Below are 15,577 nucleotides of genomic sequence, written 5' to 3' on the forward strand. Positions count from 1 at the left end.
CATCCTCTTTGTCATGTTCTGGTTGCCTGTTAACTTTCTCGTCTTCGTGGGACCTTGAATCCCTGCGTCACAGTTTCAGTTCAGTCCAACAAACATGTATTGCATATTTGCTTTGTGTGAGATCTGACAGAGTTTTTTGGGGAGTGAGTTATAATGCAGGAGGAGAAAAACCAGGGAGGAAGCATTTAAGAACCAAAACCTGTGTCCTAAAGAATGTATAGACCAGTAGGACAGGTATAAGACAGGGATACAAACAACCACAGGGTGAATGGTTGTCAGAGAAGCAAAGAGAACATTTACTTCTGGCTGGAGGTGGGTGTATGGGTAGGGATGGATGGATTGGAGGAAATTTTATGGTCTTTGAGTTATTCTGGAAGGGTGGGGATGAACTGACACTACAGGACAGTGTAGGAATCAGGTGAGCTACTCTGGGAAGAGAAGTGAGGAAAAGTGGCAATTTTTAGATTTTTCATTTGGTGACTCGAGGCTGTAACTGTGGAGTAGATAATTTAAAATAAGTTTTAGGTCTTAATATTTCTCGTAATTGAAATGGAATTCCCTGAAATTCAAAATATGCAAATATAAGTACCAGTGTATATGGGTCATAATGTATTGCTATTGTTGCTGGGTTAACTACTGGTATTATAATTAATATATACTACATAGATTAACATACACTGTTGTTATCTGCTAGTGAAACTAATACTCTACATTATTTACGGCAAATTACTCAGAAACCTAGCTTCATGTTACTTCCTGCTCAAAACCCTCTAATGCAGTGGTTCTTAAACTTAAGTGTGAGTACTGGGCCTCTCCTCTGGGGTTTCTGAATCAGGAGATGTGGAGCGGGGCCTGGAACTTTATATTTCTGACAAGTTCCCAGGTGATGCTGATGCTGTTTGTCTGAGAATTGCATGTTGCAAATCACTACTCTAGTGACTCTTCCCTTGCAATAAAGTCCATAGTCCTTATTCTTGACCTACAAGGCCCTGCCTGAGCTAGCCCCTGTTCTCCCTCTGCCCTCATTGGCACAAGTCTGTATTCCTGATGTGGAGTTTTTTTCTGGTCGTGGAATAGTACAAGTTCATTACCACCTCTGGGCCTTTGATGAAATGTCTTCCTTTAGATGTTTCAAGTGGCTGTGGCTTCTTCAGTCTCAGCTCAAAAGTCTCCTTCACCCTGAGGTGTCTTTCCTAATCATGATCAGCCATCCTCCCCTCATCACTTCCATAATTCTTTATCATATCACTTTATATACCATGCTCATTTGAGTACTACCAGCCTCTCTTCTCTGCCCTAAAGAAGGCAAGCTTTTTCATCACTGTGTTCCTTTTGCTTTAACTGTCCTTTCTTAGTAGGTATTTAGTAAGTACTAATGGGTGAATGAGTGAAACTTCTTGTTGAAGTCAGCAAGAAGTTAGGATTGAGGGGAAGGCATAGAACCAGGAGCTTCTTTGGCATGGCTGGCTTTGATAGGATATGACTCCTATAAGTTTCTATGTAGAGGTCCCTGTTACCTGTTTATGTATATGAAGTGGTTCTTTTACCAGACATCTATGACCAGCAGGCTACTTTATGAATTTTTCCTTAATTAAAGTAACCACTTCATATTTGCTGTATCATTTCTTCCAGAATGTTGACTATTTCAGAATATGATTGTGTGCTCCAGATGATATTGAATGGATGGTCAGGATAGTCCATGCATGATTAACGTTTTTAACAGAATATTGTTCAAATTGATATTGAGACTTCACGTTATTGATTTCTGAATTCTACTAACTTGCTGTAAGTGAGCAAAGGAATAGTTTATGAAGTAAAAAAAATCCTTTGAATATGATTTTATGATTTTGCTTTAAATAAACTCAGATGTAACTGATAGGAACTGATGGGTTAATGTAAAAATATGCCATCATAAAAAGTGGTACAGTTAGTGTAGAAGTAGGTTTAATATCATTGAGCCTTAATAGAACATTGGTAGGACATAACTCATGGTAATTGGTGAATATTTTTAAAAGTAGTTTAATGGCTCCAAGAGTAAACTCTAGAGAAACAGCTAAGAAATCATGATAGGCCTTTGTAAGCAGTGATTGTCTGATAACTTTAATAAGGTTGGGACCCATTGTCACGGAGGTAGAGAGTGTCTCTTTGAGGGAAAGGACTCAAATACGTAGTGTCTCTGTGGCTCCTGAGGAAGGTACCACAGAGACCCCTGTAGATTGTCTACCCAGATATTGGGGAGATGAGGAAGGACAGCTCAGGCTGGGGTAGTTGAGCAGCACACTTCTTGCAGAAGACTGGAAGTCTAGCTCACAGCTAGGGTGCAGCATGTCTGAATTAGGGAGCCAAGCTCGAGTGCCCTTGGTGTGCAGTCCCAGCTGGCAGAGTGAGCACTGGAGCAGAGCTCCAGGTCTGTGCTGACAGGCAGAGTACTCTTGAGGACTGGTATGGTCTGCATCTCCTTCCTAAACCCCGCCCAGTGTTAGAAGCCATGGTTGGGCTAAATGGCTGTGTCTGAGTTTGAAAGAAACTTTGGTTATGTCTTAATTTAATCCCCACTCTGTATCACAGGGTTGGGAGAGGTGTTTTTGCTTGACTGGGTTATAGGAAGCCTAGTGGCATCCTCCTTTTACAAGAAATATTTTCGGGCCTGCCTCCATAAGGGGTACAACAAAATATAGAAACTGAAGTAATAGTTTTACATTTGTCTTTCTACAGAGGAATTGTGAAACACAGAAACCATTCAGATTTTCCCCTAATCTCTCTACAAGCATAATTGCCTGGCTGTTCCTGTGGTATTTCTTGTGAGTTGCAAAATTTGGGGAGGATTTGTGTCACTCTTTTAATAGATTGTTCATTTCATAATTTTCTCTTTCTTCCTCTTAGGTAAACTTGAAGGATTTGAGTTTTTATAAATGAAAGCTCTGAAGGTGCTGTTGTAGAGCTTGATTTCCCTTTGGTGACAGGGAACATCTTATACTCTTGGTTCCTTTCTTCTTTCTGTAGAACTTCACATGATTTTCTGAATCAAATGAATAAACGTTAGCCTCTGACTCATCTTGTAAATGCCCTAATCAGTTTTTTTTGTATTTCCTCTTAGAAGTCTTTCAGATTTTGATCTGAAATAATTCTTCTTTAAAATGAGTCATTCTTATGTTGATAGCATAACATCATAGTTACAGTACATACATGCTCTATAAACACAGGACTCTTAAAATAAATCTATGACCCATTGTTTTTAAATGCAAATTATCTGTGACTTTGAATTTTTGGAAGGGCAAATCTTCATTTGGATATGACTGACATGAATTACTATGCAGTGTGCCTGTAGGTGGCCCGGCACAATTTAACAAAGTGTGTTTTTTTTTTACCTTTCCTTCAACTTTCCTTCTCTTGAGATAGATGACTATAGGAGGTAGAAACAAGTTGTAATCACATTTACCATTTTAAATGAAATATTTTCATGTTCTTTTATCCCAGTTTGTATTAAATATACTTTTACATTGTAAATTATTATAAAAATATTGTACTTTTGAGATTTTAAAAATTTAAAAGTGATAGCTGTACTTGCCCCTGGTGTCGCTGATTTTCTGTGTGTTTCATACAGGTCAGTATATATATATATATATATATATATATATTTTAGATGGTACATATATGTGTGCACGTGTACACACAGACACACACACATATTTTTACTTTTTTTTTTTTTTTTTTTGGGAGACAGTGTCTTGCTCTGTTGCCCAAGCTGGAGTGCAGTGGCACGATCATAGCTCACTATAACCTTGAATTCCTGGGGTCAAACGATCCTCTCACCTCAGCCTCTTGAGTAGCTAGGACGGACTACAGGTACATGCTACCACACCCAGCTATTTTTTTTCTTTTAATATAAATGGGGAAATGGGGTCTTACTGTGTTGCCCAGGCTGGCCTCTAGCTCCTGGCCTGAAGTGATCCTCCTGCCTTAGCCTCCCAAAGTTCTGAAATTACAGGCAAGAGCCACCCTGCCTGGCCAAGATGGTGTGTGTATATATATATATATTTTTTTTTTTTTTTTTTTTTTTTTGAGATGGTGTCTCACTCTCTCCCCCCAGGCTGGAGTGCAGTGGCGTGATCTCAGCTCACTGCAAGCTCCACCTCCTGGGTTCCTGCCATTCTCCTGCCCCAGCCTCCCGAGTAGCTGGGACTACAGGCGCCCGCCACCACGCCCGGCTGATTTTTTTGTATTTTTAGTAGAGATGGACTTTCACTGTGTTAGCCAAGATGGTCTGCATCTCCTGACCTTGTGATCCTCCTGCCTCGGCCTCCCAAAGTGCTGGGATTACAGGCGTGAGCCACTGCGCCCAGCTGATGGTACATATATTTTTAAAGTTAAATTTAGTATTGCTCTGTTTTATAACTTTTTCTTAACATTTTCCTAACACTCTATACTTACAGGAGTTGGTGGCTGGACATAGTCCTTCTGTCAAATGATTTTAATTTACTTAACTTTTTCCCTGTTTAAAGACTTTTCCATGTTTTTGGATATTTAGTTTTCCATCTTACTATATGTAGACCTCACACTGTAGTGAAAATCTTCAGGCATTTAGAGTTTTTCTTCATTTCAATTTTTTTTTTTAGGATAAATTTCCAGAAGTAAGGTCATGAGATATACATAATTCTGTGGCTTTTGATACATGGTTTATTTTACTTTCCAAATAGGATTTTTAGTAATTTATAGTACTACCATCGTATCTTTGAGTAAATAACTTTTGTGCAACCTCATCTATGTTGGATCTTGTCTTTAATTGAAGACAATTTAGTACAGGTTGAGCATCCTTAATCCAAAAATCTGAAATCTGAAATGCTCCAAAATTGAAAACTTTCTGAGTACCTACGTGATGCTCAAAGGAAATGCATATTGGTGCATTTTGGATTTTGGATATTTGGATTAGGGGTGCTCAACTGGTTATTCATATATTCTAAAATCTGAAAAAATTCTGAAATACGAGACACTTCTGGTCCCAAGTGTTTCAGATAGGGGATACTCAACCTGTAGCTGTTAAGTGGTACCTCATTGTTTTAATTAATATTTATTTCCCTGCATGTCTTCATATTTGTATTGTCTTGTGGGATCTGTCATTTATATCTTCTGCTCTTAAATATGCTTTAGAGTTTATTGTTTATTGATTAATGTCTTCTCTTTGTGGTTCCTACTATAAAAAATGATGTTCCTGATTTCTAAGTTAAAAGGAAGTTAACATTTTAATGTGTATGTGGTCACCAAGAAGGGCTGATCTAATACACACTTTTTCTACCTGGGGAAGAAAAACTGTACTCTGTTACCAAGTAAGCAAGATGTCACGAGCCTTTTCAGATGTCCCAGCAATTTGCTGTTCTTGTAGTATGGGTAAATCTGTAACAGCTGTTTTTTTTTTTTTTTTTTTTGACCTGATTATTGCTGCACTCTTTATGATGAAAACAATTTACCTCAAAAGTTGGCAGGAACACATTTATAACTTGATTCAATGAGAATAGTCAGATTTCTCACAACAGCTTCCCAGAGGCTTTAACTCTAGGGAACCCTATTTTGCTTGGTGCCTTATGGGAAAGGAGCTAATGAAGTCATCTTACATTCTTGAGAATATGGTATTTAAAGAACATATAGTGTCAGGAGAAGGCATTTTGGAAGTAAAGTTATGAAAGATAATTTAAAAACATTATTTCTTTATGCTTACTGTTAATTTATGCCTGTTTGCTGAAACCTCATCTACCTCAGTTCATAATCATCCTTTTCATTTCTGAATTTCCATTTTACCCACATTCTCATTCATGTAATAGAGTACTAAATTGTTCTCTTTTATATATATATATAGCTTTTGAGACAGGGTCTCACTCTGATGCCCAGACTGGCATGCAGTGATCTCCTGGACTCAGGTGATCCTCCCACCTCAGCTTCCTGGGTAGCTTGGACTATAGGTGTACGCTACCACTCTTGGCTAATTTTTTGTATTTTTTGTAGAGACAGGGTTTTGCCATGTTGCCGCGGATGGTCTGCTCCCAAATTCCTGGGCTCAAGTGATTCCCCTGCCTCTGCCTGCCAAAGTGCTGGGATTATAGGTGTGAGCCACCATGCCCGGCCTGAGATTTTTGTATCTCTCACATACTAAGTATACAGTGGGCTCTTTTTTTTTTTTTTTTAAAGTGATGTATTCACATACCATAAAATTCACCCATATAAAATATACAATTCAGTGGTTTTTAGTATATTCACAAGGTTGTGCTGCTATCACCACTAATTACAGAACATTTTCATCACCCGAGAAAGAAACCCCAGGCCTCTATCAGTCACTCCCTATTCCCCCTTCCTCAGCCCGTGGCAATTATTCATCAACTTTTTGTCTGTGTGGATTTGCATATTCTAGACATTTCATGTAAATGGAATTATATGCTATGTGTCTTTCATGTCTGGCTCCTATCACTTAGCATAATATTTTCAAGATTTATCTGTGTGGTAGAATGTATCAGTACCTCATTCCTTTTGATGGCTGAATAATATTCCATTCTAATATAGTGGACTTTTAAGATGTGCTTCTTAATTGCTTGTTTTTAATCATTCCTGACTAAATTTGAGGCAAGATAGTGACCCAAGAAAAACACTCTGAACAGATATTCGCCTTCCATATCTCACAGTAAGGATCCAGGGAAGGCACAATGTGTATGAATAAAAATGGTATATAGTTATTTTCATTGATTGCTTAAAAAATCAATTTTATTGTGCACGTGGTACATTCTGGCAAATTTAAATGTAGATAAGTTCCTAAAAATTCACTTAGTCATCCCACCACTAGGGCATAACTACTATTAATTTGGTGAATATAGTTTCAGGCTTTTTTCTGTGCCTGTAGATGTGTATGCATAATAGGGTACAGTGAGCACTGTTTTATAACAAAACAAACATGTATAACTGAAATATTTTTAATACAAAGTTTCATTTTTTGTTCATTGCCTTCAAAAATATTTTGGTATCAGATGCAGGAAACTTCTTAGATTTAACAGTTTTATTTTTTATCTTTAAAAATGGTGGATTCTAGGCCAGAATTGTTTTCTGAAGACTTAGTTGATAGAGTAGCCTAAAATTTCTTTTCTAAGTAAAATTTTCAACATGCTGATGAAAACTGCTTCACCAAAATGAAACAGAAGTGAATTCATTTTTTTATTAGACAGAAAATGCAATTACTTTTTGAATAATTCTTTTATCATTTTGTAATACAGTAAATTTGTACAACAAAAATAAAAGGATGGTAGCAATAAAAAGAACACATGTGCCTGCCTGCATTTTCTCATGTTAACATGATAGGTTAGTGAAACCAGCCTCTCTTTCGATTATTTTTCTTATTTTTTTATTCCTCTTCCAGGTAAATGAAGGAAAAGGGAGTTGATACATATTGGAAAAAACAACCTTTATAACTTGAGGATATACTTAGGTCTATAGTTAGTTTCGTATCAACACCATTTTCCCTCTCAACTAGGTCATTCCCATCAATTAAAATGATCTGTAAAAACTCTCATCTTGAGATAAAAACAAAACACTCCTTTTACCCTATGTCTCCTTCCCTAGATGGCTCCATTTTCTCTGCCTTGGGTCAGGGCACAACACACTGGAAGAACTAGTTGTCTGTACTGCGCCTTTGCTTCCTTCCCTCAGGTTCTCTAGCCTGTTCCAGCCAGGCCCTTATCCCCATGACTCAGTGCTGTTCAAGGCAGTCAGCAGCCTCCATCTTGCCAAATCTGATTGTACACTTTTGCATCTTCCTCCCTCACACACTTTCTTTGCTTGGTTTCTGGTGTCCCGCACTCTTCTGAACTTCTTCCTGTCTTTTTTTGGTGGCTCTTTCTCAGGCTTCTCTGCTGGATCCTTGTCCTCCGTGGGACCTCTGGAGGTTGCTTGATTAGCTTAGGACACAGTCCTCAGCGTTGTTTCCTGTCTCTAGCTGGCCCTAGCTGCTCTCATCCAGGCTTAGGCTTTAAATGCCTCTGCATGCTCATCTCTTGCTTTCTCATCTCAGTCAAACTTGCATATTAGATGGCCTCCTCATGCCTCCGTTTGAATGTTCCATAAGTGTCTCATATTTAACATAGAGACCTTATCCCGCGGGCCCTTCCCAACCTGTTCCTCCTTCCTCACTTTGTACCTAGTGCTTAGGTAGCAGATCCAGAGTCACTCTTAATTTCTCTCTACTTTCAAATCCCACATTCTGTCCACCAAGCGAGTCTTACTGGCTCTATCTTCAACTAATAACCCAAATCCAGCCATTTTCACCACCTTTGCTATTAATTTGCAGTCTGTGCTACCATCGTATCTCATTTCGTGTGTAGCATTTACCTCTTAATTGGACTTTCATGCCTGTCCTCCTGTAGTTTGTTCACATAGTGATTTTTTTAAGGGCATAAATAGCTACCCCGTTCAAAATCCTCCAGTAACCTCTTACTTTTAAAAATTGAGGTATGCTTCACATACCATAAAACTAATGATTTTGAAATACGCAATTCAGTGGTATTTAATGTATTCACAATGTTGTGTAACTATCACCACTAATTCCAGAATATTTTCATCACCCCAAAAAGTAGCCCTGTACCTATTAGCAGTCACTTCCCATTTCCCCTTCCTGCAGCTCCTGACACCCACTGATCTACTTTCTGACTTTAACGATTTGCCTCCAGTGGGCTTTTAGATTAAAATCCACAGTCCTTGCCCTCACCTTACACAGTGGTTCTCAGGTCGTGGTTTCTAGACCAGCAGTATCAACATCACCTGAGGGCTTGTTAGAAATGCAGAATTTTCAGTCTCCAACCCAGATCTATTGATTTAGGAATTCGTGGGGTGGAGCCCAGCAATCTGTGTTTAATAACAACCCTCTGTCCACACCAAAGTTTGGGAACCTCCAGCCCGTAAAGACATGCATGATCTGGCTTTTGCTTGCCTCCTTGAATTAACCCTTTCCTCTTGCTCCCTCTGCAGTGACCTTCCTCTTGTGCAAATGTGACAAACTTGTTTCCTTCTCAAGGGCTTTAAATGTGTTGCCTCTGGTTGGCACATTGTTCTCCCAGACCTTAGCTGGGCTGTGTCCTCACTTCCTTTAGATAGTTGCTCGGTTGCCCAAGAGTCCGCTGACTGCATAGTACGGAGAGGAGGGCTCCTGTGCTGAGTGTCTATATTTTTTGCCCCTCTCCATTCACTTTTCACTTTCCTCCACCCTGCTTTGTGCCTTAGGAGGTTGACTTCTTTAAACTGCATCAACCGCTTCCCTTGCCAGCTGGTAGGTAGTTGGGTTTGTCCAGTGGGGAGTAGTGGGTGGACATGAGAGGTAAGGAGCCAGGTTGTGGTGTTTATTTTTTTGACTTCCTCCCAATGGGCTGGCTGTGTCCTTCTCACAGCTTTCTTTCTCTCTCTTTGAATTTTGTACTGTCTGTAGTATTAGCTGTTCAGTAAAGATTATTTCTACATTAGAACAGAGACCATATAGCAGATGATCTGTAAATACTGAATGAATGAAAATAATGTTGAAACAGAAGTAGAATGATGGTAGCAGGATGTAAGCTGAAGATAGGAGAGGACAACACACTCTCTCATTTGAGAGTATATAGCTGTGCTACACGTTACATGCCATACTGTTTAGCAGTACCTGAAACAAAACTGACTGTGAAAATAAATCAGAGGTGAGATGATGGATTGTGGGCAAAATGTTGCTCTAAAAGACGGAACTAGAGAGGTAGTGACACACTTGGCACCGTGTGGTCCAGATTCAGGAGAGTCTTTACCTGTATGCTCTTGAGGAAGGGGCTCAATCTTGGTTTTGCCATTTAATAGCTGTGTGACCTGGGGTGAGTTACTTAAATCCCTGTGTGCTTCAGTGTTTTCATCTGTAAAATGCAATCACATTTGCAGGATTTAATACTTAGTGTGTACTTGTTACATACCAGGCACAGTCCTAGGTGCTGAGTATACAACACTGAACAAAGACAAGACCTTTGACTATGGAGCTTACTTTCTAGTAGGAAAGGCAGATAATAAAAATGAGTTAAATAAATATAACATATGACATGTTAGTGACTGTGCTAAGGAGGGAAATAAAGCAGAAGAATGGGCTAGGGTGTGTGTGTGTGTGTGTGTGTGTGTGTGTGTGTGTGTGTTTGGTGTTGGAATTCTAGGTAGGGTTCCTAGGTAAGGCTTCACTGAGAGGGTGACATCTGAGTAAAGGCGTGACGGAGATGAGGAAGGGAGAGTTACGCTGGCATACAAAGAAGGGCATTCCAAATAGAGGAACAGCAAGTACAGAGCTCCCACGTGGGAACATGCCTGGTGTGTTTGATGAACAGCAAAGAAGACGCTGATAGAGCACAGAGTGAGGGGGGATTAGAAGGAAATGGGGGCCAGATCATGACTACAGCAGACCTTGTAGGCTGCTGTAAAAATGTTGACTTTTACTCTGGTACCTAGTAAAACATAAATAGTAGCTCTTAGGGAACTTTTTTTTAAAAAAATTAATTTTAAGTTCCAGGATACAGGTGCAGGATGTGCAGGTTTGTTACATAGGTAAACGTGTAGCTACTGGGGAACTTAAAGACTCATTTTGAAGATGAGGATGCTGAGTTTCAGAGAGGTGACATTACTTGCCTAAGGTAGTCTAACTAATTATGAAGAAATCTGGAGTTTGAACCAGATCTTCTGCCTGGGAATCGACAAAAATAGCGTGTTGCTGGCCCAGCATCGCGGACTGCAGTACAATTACTAAAATCACAACAGAGCTAATCTCCATACATGACAGGTAGCAATGGGGTCAACTCGTACACTTACTGTTCATACCAGTGTTAAACCTGTGGGAAGAGTAACCATAAATAGAACACATCTGTCATCATTCTTATTTTTAATTATACTTTTAAATAAATGAAGCTGTTGGCTTTCCAGAAAGTAAAAGATCAGATCTCTGTTAAAGTGTGGGTAACTGTGGTTAAATGGAGCATTTCCTAATATTTTCTTTCTATAAAGGACAGCTTAAAGAATAGAGGATAGATCAGAAGAACAGAATTGTATCCTTCTCATTTCAGTAGGCAAATAGATCACTTATCTGAGTCTTTTTCTTCATTTATAAAGAGAAAATAACACCTGCTGTTTATTTGAGAGTTGATGTAAGTTTCTGAGATAATGTGTCTGAAAGATGAGGTTTACAGAGGTAAGGTGCTGTCTCACATAATAGGCTTTTATTTGTTGATAAGGTGTGTGTTTAGCGTATACTCTGTATTTCCAGTATTTCTGTAACTTAACACACCTAAGTCTCATATTTACAATGAAAAGTTACTATTTTTGAAGTGATAAACTTCAAAGCAAGTTTTTGCATCGGCAGGGAGTATGGAGGAGTATTTAATGCTAAAGTGTACATTATTTGTCTTTATCACTGAATATGCTGTATACTTTGGGAGCAGCAGACGAGTGTAATTCTGTGCTTTGTTAATCTTTGTTATTTTTTCAATGATTTAGTCAAGCCTTTATGATTTTTGTGTAATAATTTTGAATGCTGCCTTGTTGGCTAAGTTGAACTCTAGAACTATGTATCTTTATGTAGTCAAAATGTGAAAAACCTGAGATAATTAGCTTGAAAGCTTCTGAGCTCATACTGGGAAAGTCTGCAGTGTTGTTTTTTTTTTTCCATTAAAAAATTGTTTCAACAGTGTTCACTATTTTAATTTTTCTGGATCACCCTCTGTTATACCTGTTCATGTGAGTTAACAGCTTTGGTTGCAGAATGTGGAGGCTTGGACTGGCTTCAGTGCAAGGGTCCACTCTTTCTCTCATGTATATCTCCTCTTTCTCTGACCAAATCTTGAGGCACCGAGTCTGATGTCTTAGTTTCCATCATCATCCCTAATCAGGTGCTGCCTTTTCGCAAACAACATCTTGATGCAGCTTTCTCCATTTGGGGATAATGGGCAGAGACATTTAAGCTGGAAGGGGAGTTGTGTGGCTGTTGGTAGGCCCTCTGATTGCTGTGTGATGTCCTCATGTCATTGCGGTCGTAGGGTATATCCTACTTATCCTGCTTTTTTGCAGTCGTAAAACCCAAACTTCCCAGTGCTTAGCATAGTTTCATTAATGATTTTAAAATTAAAAGACTAAACTTGTCCCTCAAGTTTATGTTCTGTAGGTTATGCATTCTTTCTTTGATTGGAATTATTTTCACAGGATGTATTCTCACTGTGAGGTAACACTTTCAAATTACTGTTTTTTAATCCTGATACATACTGACTTGCATGGAGTTACTCATTGAATTGAATAAACATAGGGCCTTACTAATTTGCATCACCGTCAAAAACTTGTTTCCTGTTTCACTTAGTTTCTTCGGCATTAGAAATTAACAAGATTTTTTTTTGTAATTTAATAGGTGTGAAAACTTTAATTCCTTAGTAGCGGTGTTTCTAAGACACAGTGTCTTTTTTTACTAGGAGAAAGATTGTTAAGATTGTTAGTAAGGTTTTTTTTTTTGAGTCAGGGTCTCACCCAGGCTGGAATGCAGTGGTGCAGTCACTTCTCATTATAGCTCGACCTCCTGGGCTCAAGCAGTCTTCCCCACTCAGCCTTCCAAGTAGCAGGGACCACAGGCATGTGCCACCGTGTCTGGCTGATTTTCTTTTAATTTTTGGTAGAAATGGAGTGTTGCTTTGTTGCCCAGACTGGTCTTAAACTCCTGGACTTTCATGATCTTCCTGCCTTGGCCTCCCAAAGTGTTGGGATTACAGGTGTAGGCCACTACACCCAGCCTATTAGTGAGTTTTAAATGTAAACCTTCTGTTGGTCTCAGTGTTTATATACGAGGTCAGGTAGGTGTTAACATAACAGCTACTCATTTCTACTTATACTTTGTTAATGAAATCTTATACTTCAAAGTAGGTATTTAATTTGCTTAAAACATTTTAGAAGTACAATTTTTTGGCTGGGTGCAGTGGCTCACACCTGTAATCCCAGCACTTTGGGAGGCCGAGGTGGGTGGATCACCTGAAGTCAGGAGTTTGAAACCAGCCTGGCCAACATAATGAAACCCCGTCTCTACTAAAAATACAAAAATTAGCCAGACGTGGCATGGCGTGGCATGGTGTGGCATAGCATGCGCCTGTAATCCCAGCTACTCGGGAGGCTGAGACAGGAGAATCACTTGAACTCGGGAGGTGGATGTTGCAGTGAGCCGAGATCATGCCACTGCACTCCAGCCTGGGAGACGGAGTGAGACTCTGTCTCAAAAAAAAAAAAAAACAGAAGTACAATTTTTTGAATAGGTAATATATGTATATTATATAAAGATTTAAAGATTAGGTTTATACAGAGCTGCCCCACAAGCTCTTTTCCCATCCCCCTCCCACTTCAGAAGCAGCATGTTACGTTCTTATGTGTCCTTCCAAAAAAGAGACTGTGCATACAGCAAAAGAAACTACCATCAGAGTGAACAGGCAACCTACAGAATGGGAGAAAATTTTTGCAACCTACTCATCTGACAAAGGGCTAATATCCAGAATCTACAATGAACTCAAACAAATTTACAAGAAAAAAACAAACAACCCCATCAAAAAGTGGGCAAAGGACATGAACAGACACTTCTCAAAAGAAGACATTTATGCAGCCAAAAAACACATGAAGAAATGCTCATCATCACTGGCCATCAGAGAAATGCAAATCAAAACCACAGTGAGATACCATCTCACACCAGTTAGAATGGCCATCATTAAAAAATCAGGAAACAACAGGTGCTGGAGAGGATGTGGAGAAATAGGAACACTTTTACACTGTTGGTGGGACTGTAAACTAGTTCAACCATTGTGGAAGTCAGTGTGGCGATTCCTCAGGGATCTAGAACTAGAAATACCATTTGACCCAGCCATCCCATTACTGGGTATATACCCAAAGGACTATAAATCATGCTGCTGTAAAGACACATGCACACGTATGTTTATTGCGGCACTATTCACAATAGCAAAGACTTGGAACCAACCCAAATGTCCAACAACGATAGACTGGATTAAGAAAATGTGGCACATATACACCATGGAATACTATGCAGCCATAAAAAATGATGAGTTCATGTCCTTTGTAGGGACATGGATGAAACTGGAAATCATCATTCTCAGTAAACTATCGCAAAGACAAAAAACCAAACACTGCATGTTCTCACTCAGAGATGGGAATTGAACAATGAGAACTCATGGACACAGGAAGGGGAACATCACACTCCGGGGACTGTTGTGGGGTTGGGGGATGGGGGAGGGACAGCATTAGGAGATATACCTAATGCTAAATGACGAGTTAATGGGTGCAGGAAATCAACATGGTACATGGATACATATGTAACAAACCTGCACATTGTGCACATGTACCCTAAAACCTAAAGTATAATAAAAAAAAAAAGTGATGAAAACAAAACAAACAAAAAAAGAGACTGTGCATAAATAAGTATATATGGATGAGGTTGTTGCATCAACCTTTATAGGACTGACAGGAAGATATATTTGTAGTATGGGTCCAGCATATATAAGTATTTGGTAAACAACATGAATAAAACTGGCAAAAACAGATTTAATTTGAACTGATGTGACTGTATTCCAGGGTCACCAAGGGTTCTAGAGCTACTGCCCACGGTAGAGGCTGGGCTCCAGGTCTCCCTCAACCCCCAGTCCACACCTCACCTTTGGCCGGGTGACAGCCAGACTGTTCTGTTGTACATTTGCACTTCCAACTGAGATTTTGTTTGGAGAAAGGAATTTAAGGTGAATACCACATTAGGCAGACAGTACCAGTAACTGTGTGTTTCTCTCTTAATTTTTAGATGTTTCTCACCGTGTATCTCAGTAACAATGAGCAGCACTTCACAGAAGTTCCAGTTACTCCAGAAACAATATGCAGAGACGTGGTGGATCTGTGCAAAGAACCCGGCGAGAGTGATTGTCATTTGGCTGAAGTGTGGTGTGGCTCTGGTGAGAGATGCTGACAGCCTTGTGCTTTAGTTCTTCTGTCTTCTATTAATGTTGGTTTGTAGATGTGGCACTGTGTGAATGCTCATGTTTCTCCAGGGAGAAACTGGAGAATAGCACATCCAGCAGAACATAGTGTTCCTGATCCAGCTTTGGTATGATACATGAAGTCTTTTTGCTGTTTTCTTTTTCTGCAATAAAATGGAGACACCACAATATAAAATATAAAAGGTCATCTGGGATGTTGTGGTCCAGTGGATGGTGCTCAACAGTGTCTTTGTATGTGTAAGCTTTACTTAATTAGAAATTTGAGGCATCCTAATTGGTTTGCCCTCTCTCAATTTCTGTAGGTTTTTAGAGGAAGCTACTCAGTGTTGAGGAACTGTAGTGGCAGACAGCAGTGGTGAATTCGTGGGCATTATTGTAAGCCTTGAAATCAATCCCTCTGTATGGTTCTTTGGAGGTCTAAAATGGCATAGCCTGATTTCTTTTTGGCTCCACAGGAGTTGGTAGATGTGGGGAGTAATTTTTTCATCATTTCTGCCTTGTTCCTACACAGGCTGGGTGAACTCCTGCTGGTTTCCTTT

General features: G+C 39.4%; 1 protein-coding gene across 1 annotated transcript in view; it reads left to right on the top strand.

The window, feature by feature from the left end:
• TP53BP2 (tumor protein p53 binding protein 2) overlaps nucleotides 1-15,577 on the top strand; it is a 66,754-nt gene that overhangs the window by 10,771 nt on the left and 40,406 nt on the right. The window contains exon 2 of the mRNA XM_003275065.4: nucleotides 14,846-14,993. Coding sequence (XP_003275113.1) covers nucleotides 14,846-14,993 — 148 coding nt within the window. The remainder of the gene's footprint in view (nucleotides 1-14,845; nucleotides 14,994-15,577) is intronic.

The sequence above is a fragment of the Nomascus leucogenys genome, chromosome 5 (assembly GCF_006542625.1).
Source record: "Nomascus leucogenys isolate Asia chromosome 5, Asia_NLE_v1, whole genome shotgun sequence".
In the NCBI taxonomy this organism is placed as follows: Eukaryota; Metazoa; Chordata; class Mammalia; order Primates; family Hylobatidae; genus Nomascus; species Nomascus leucogenys.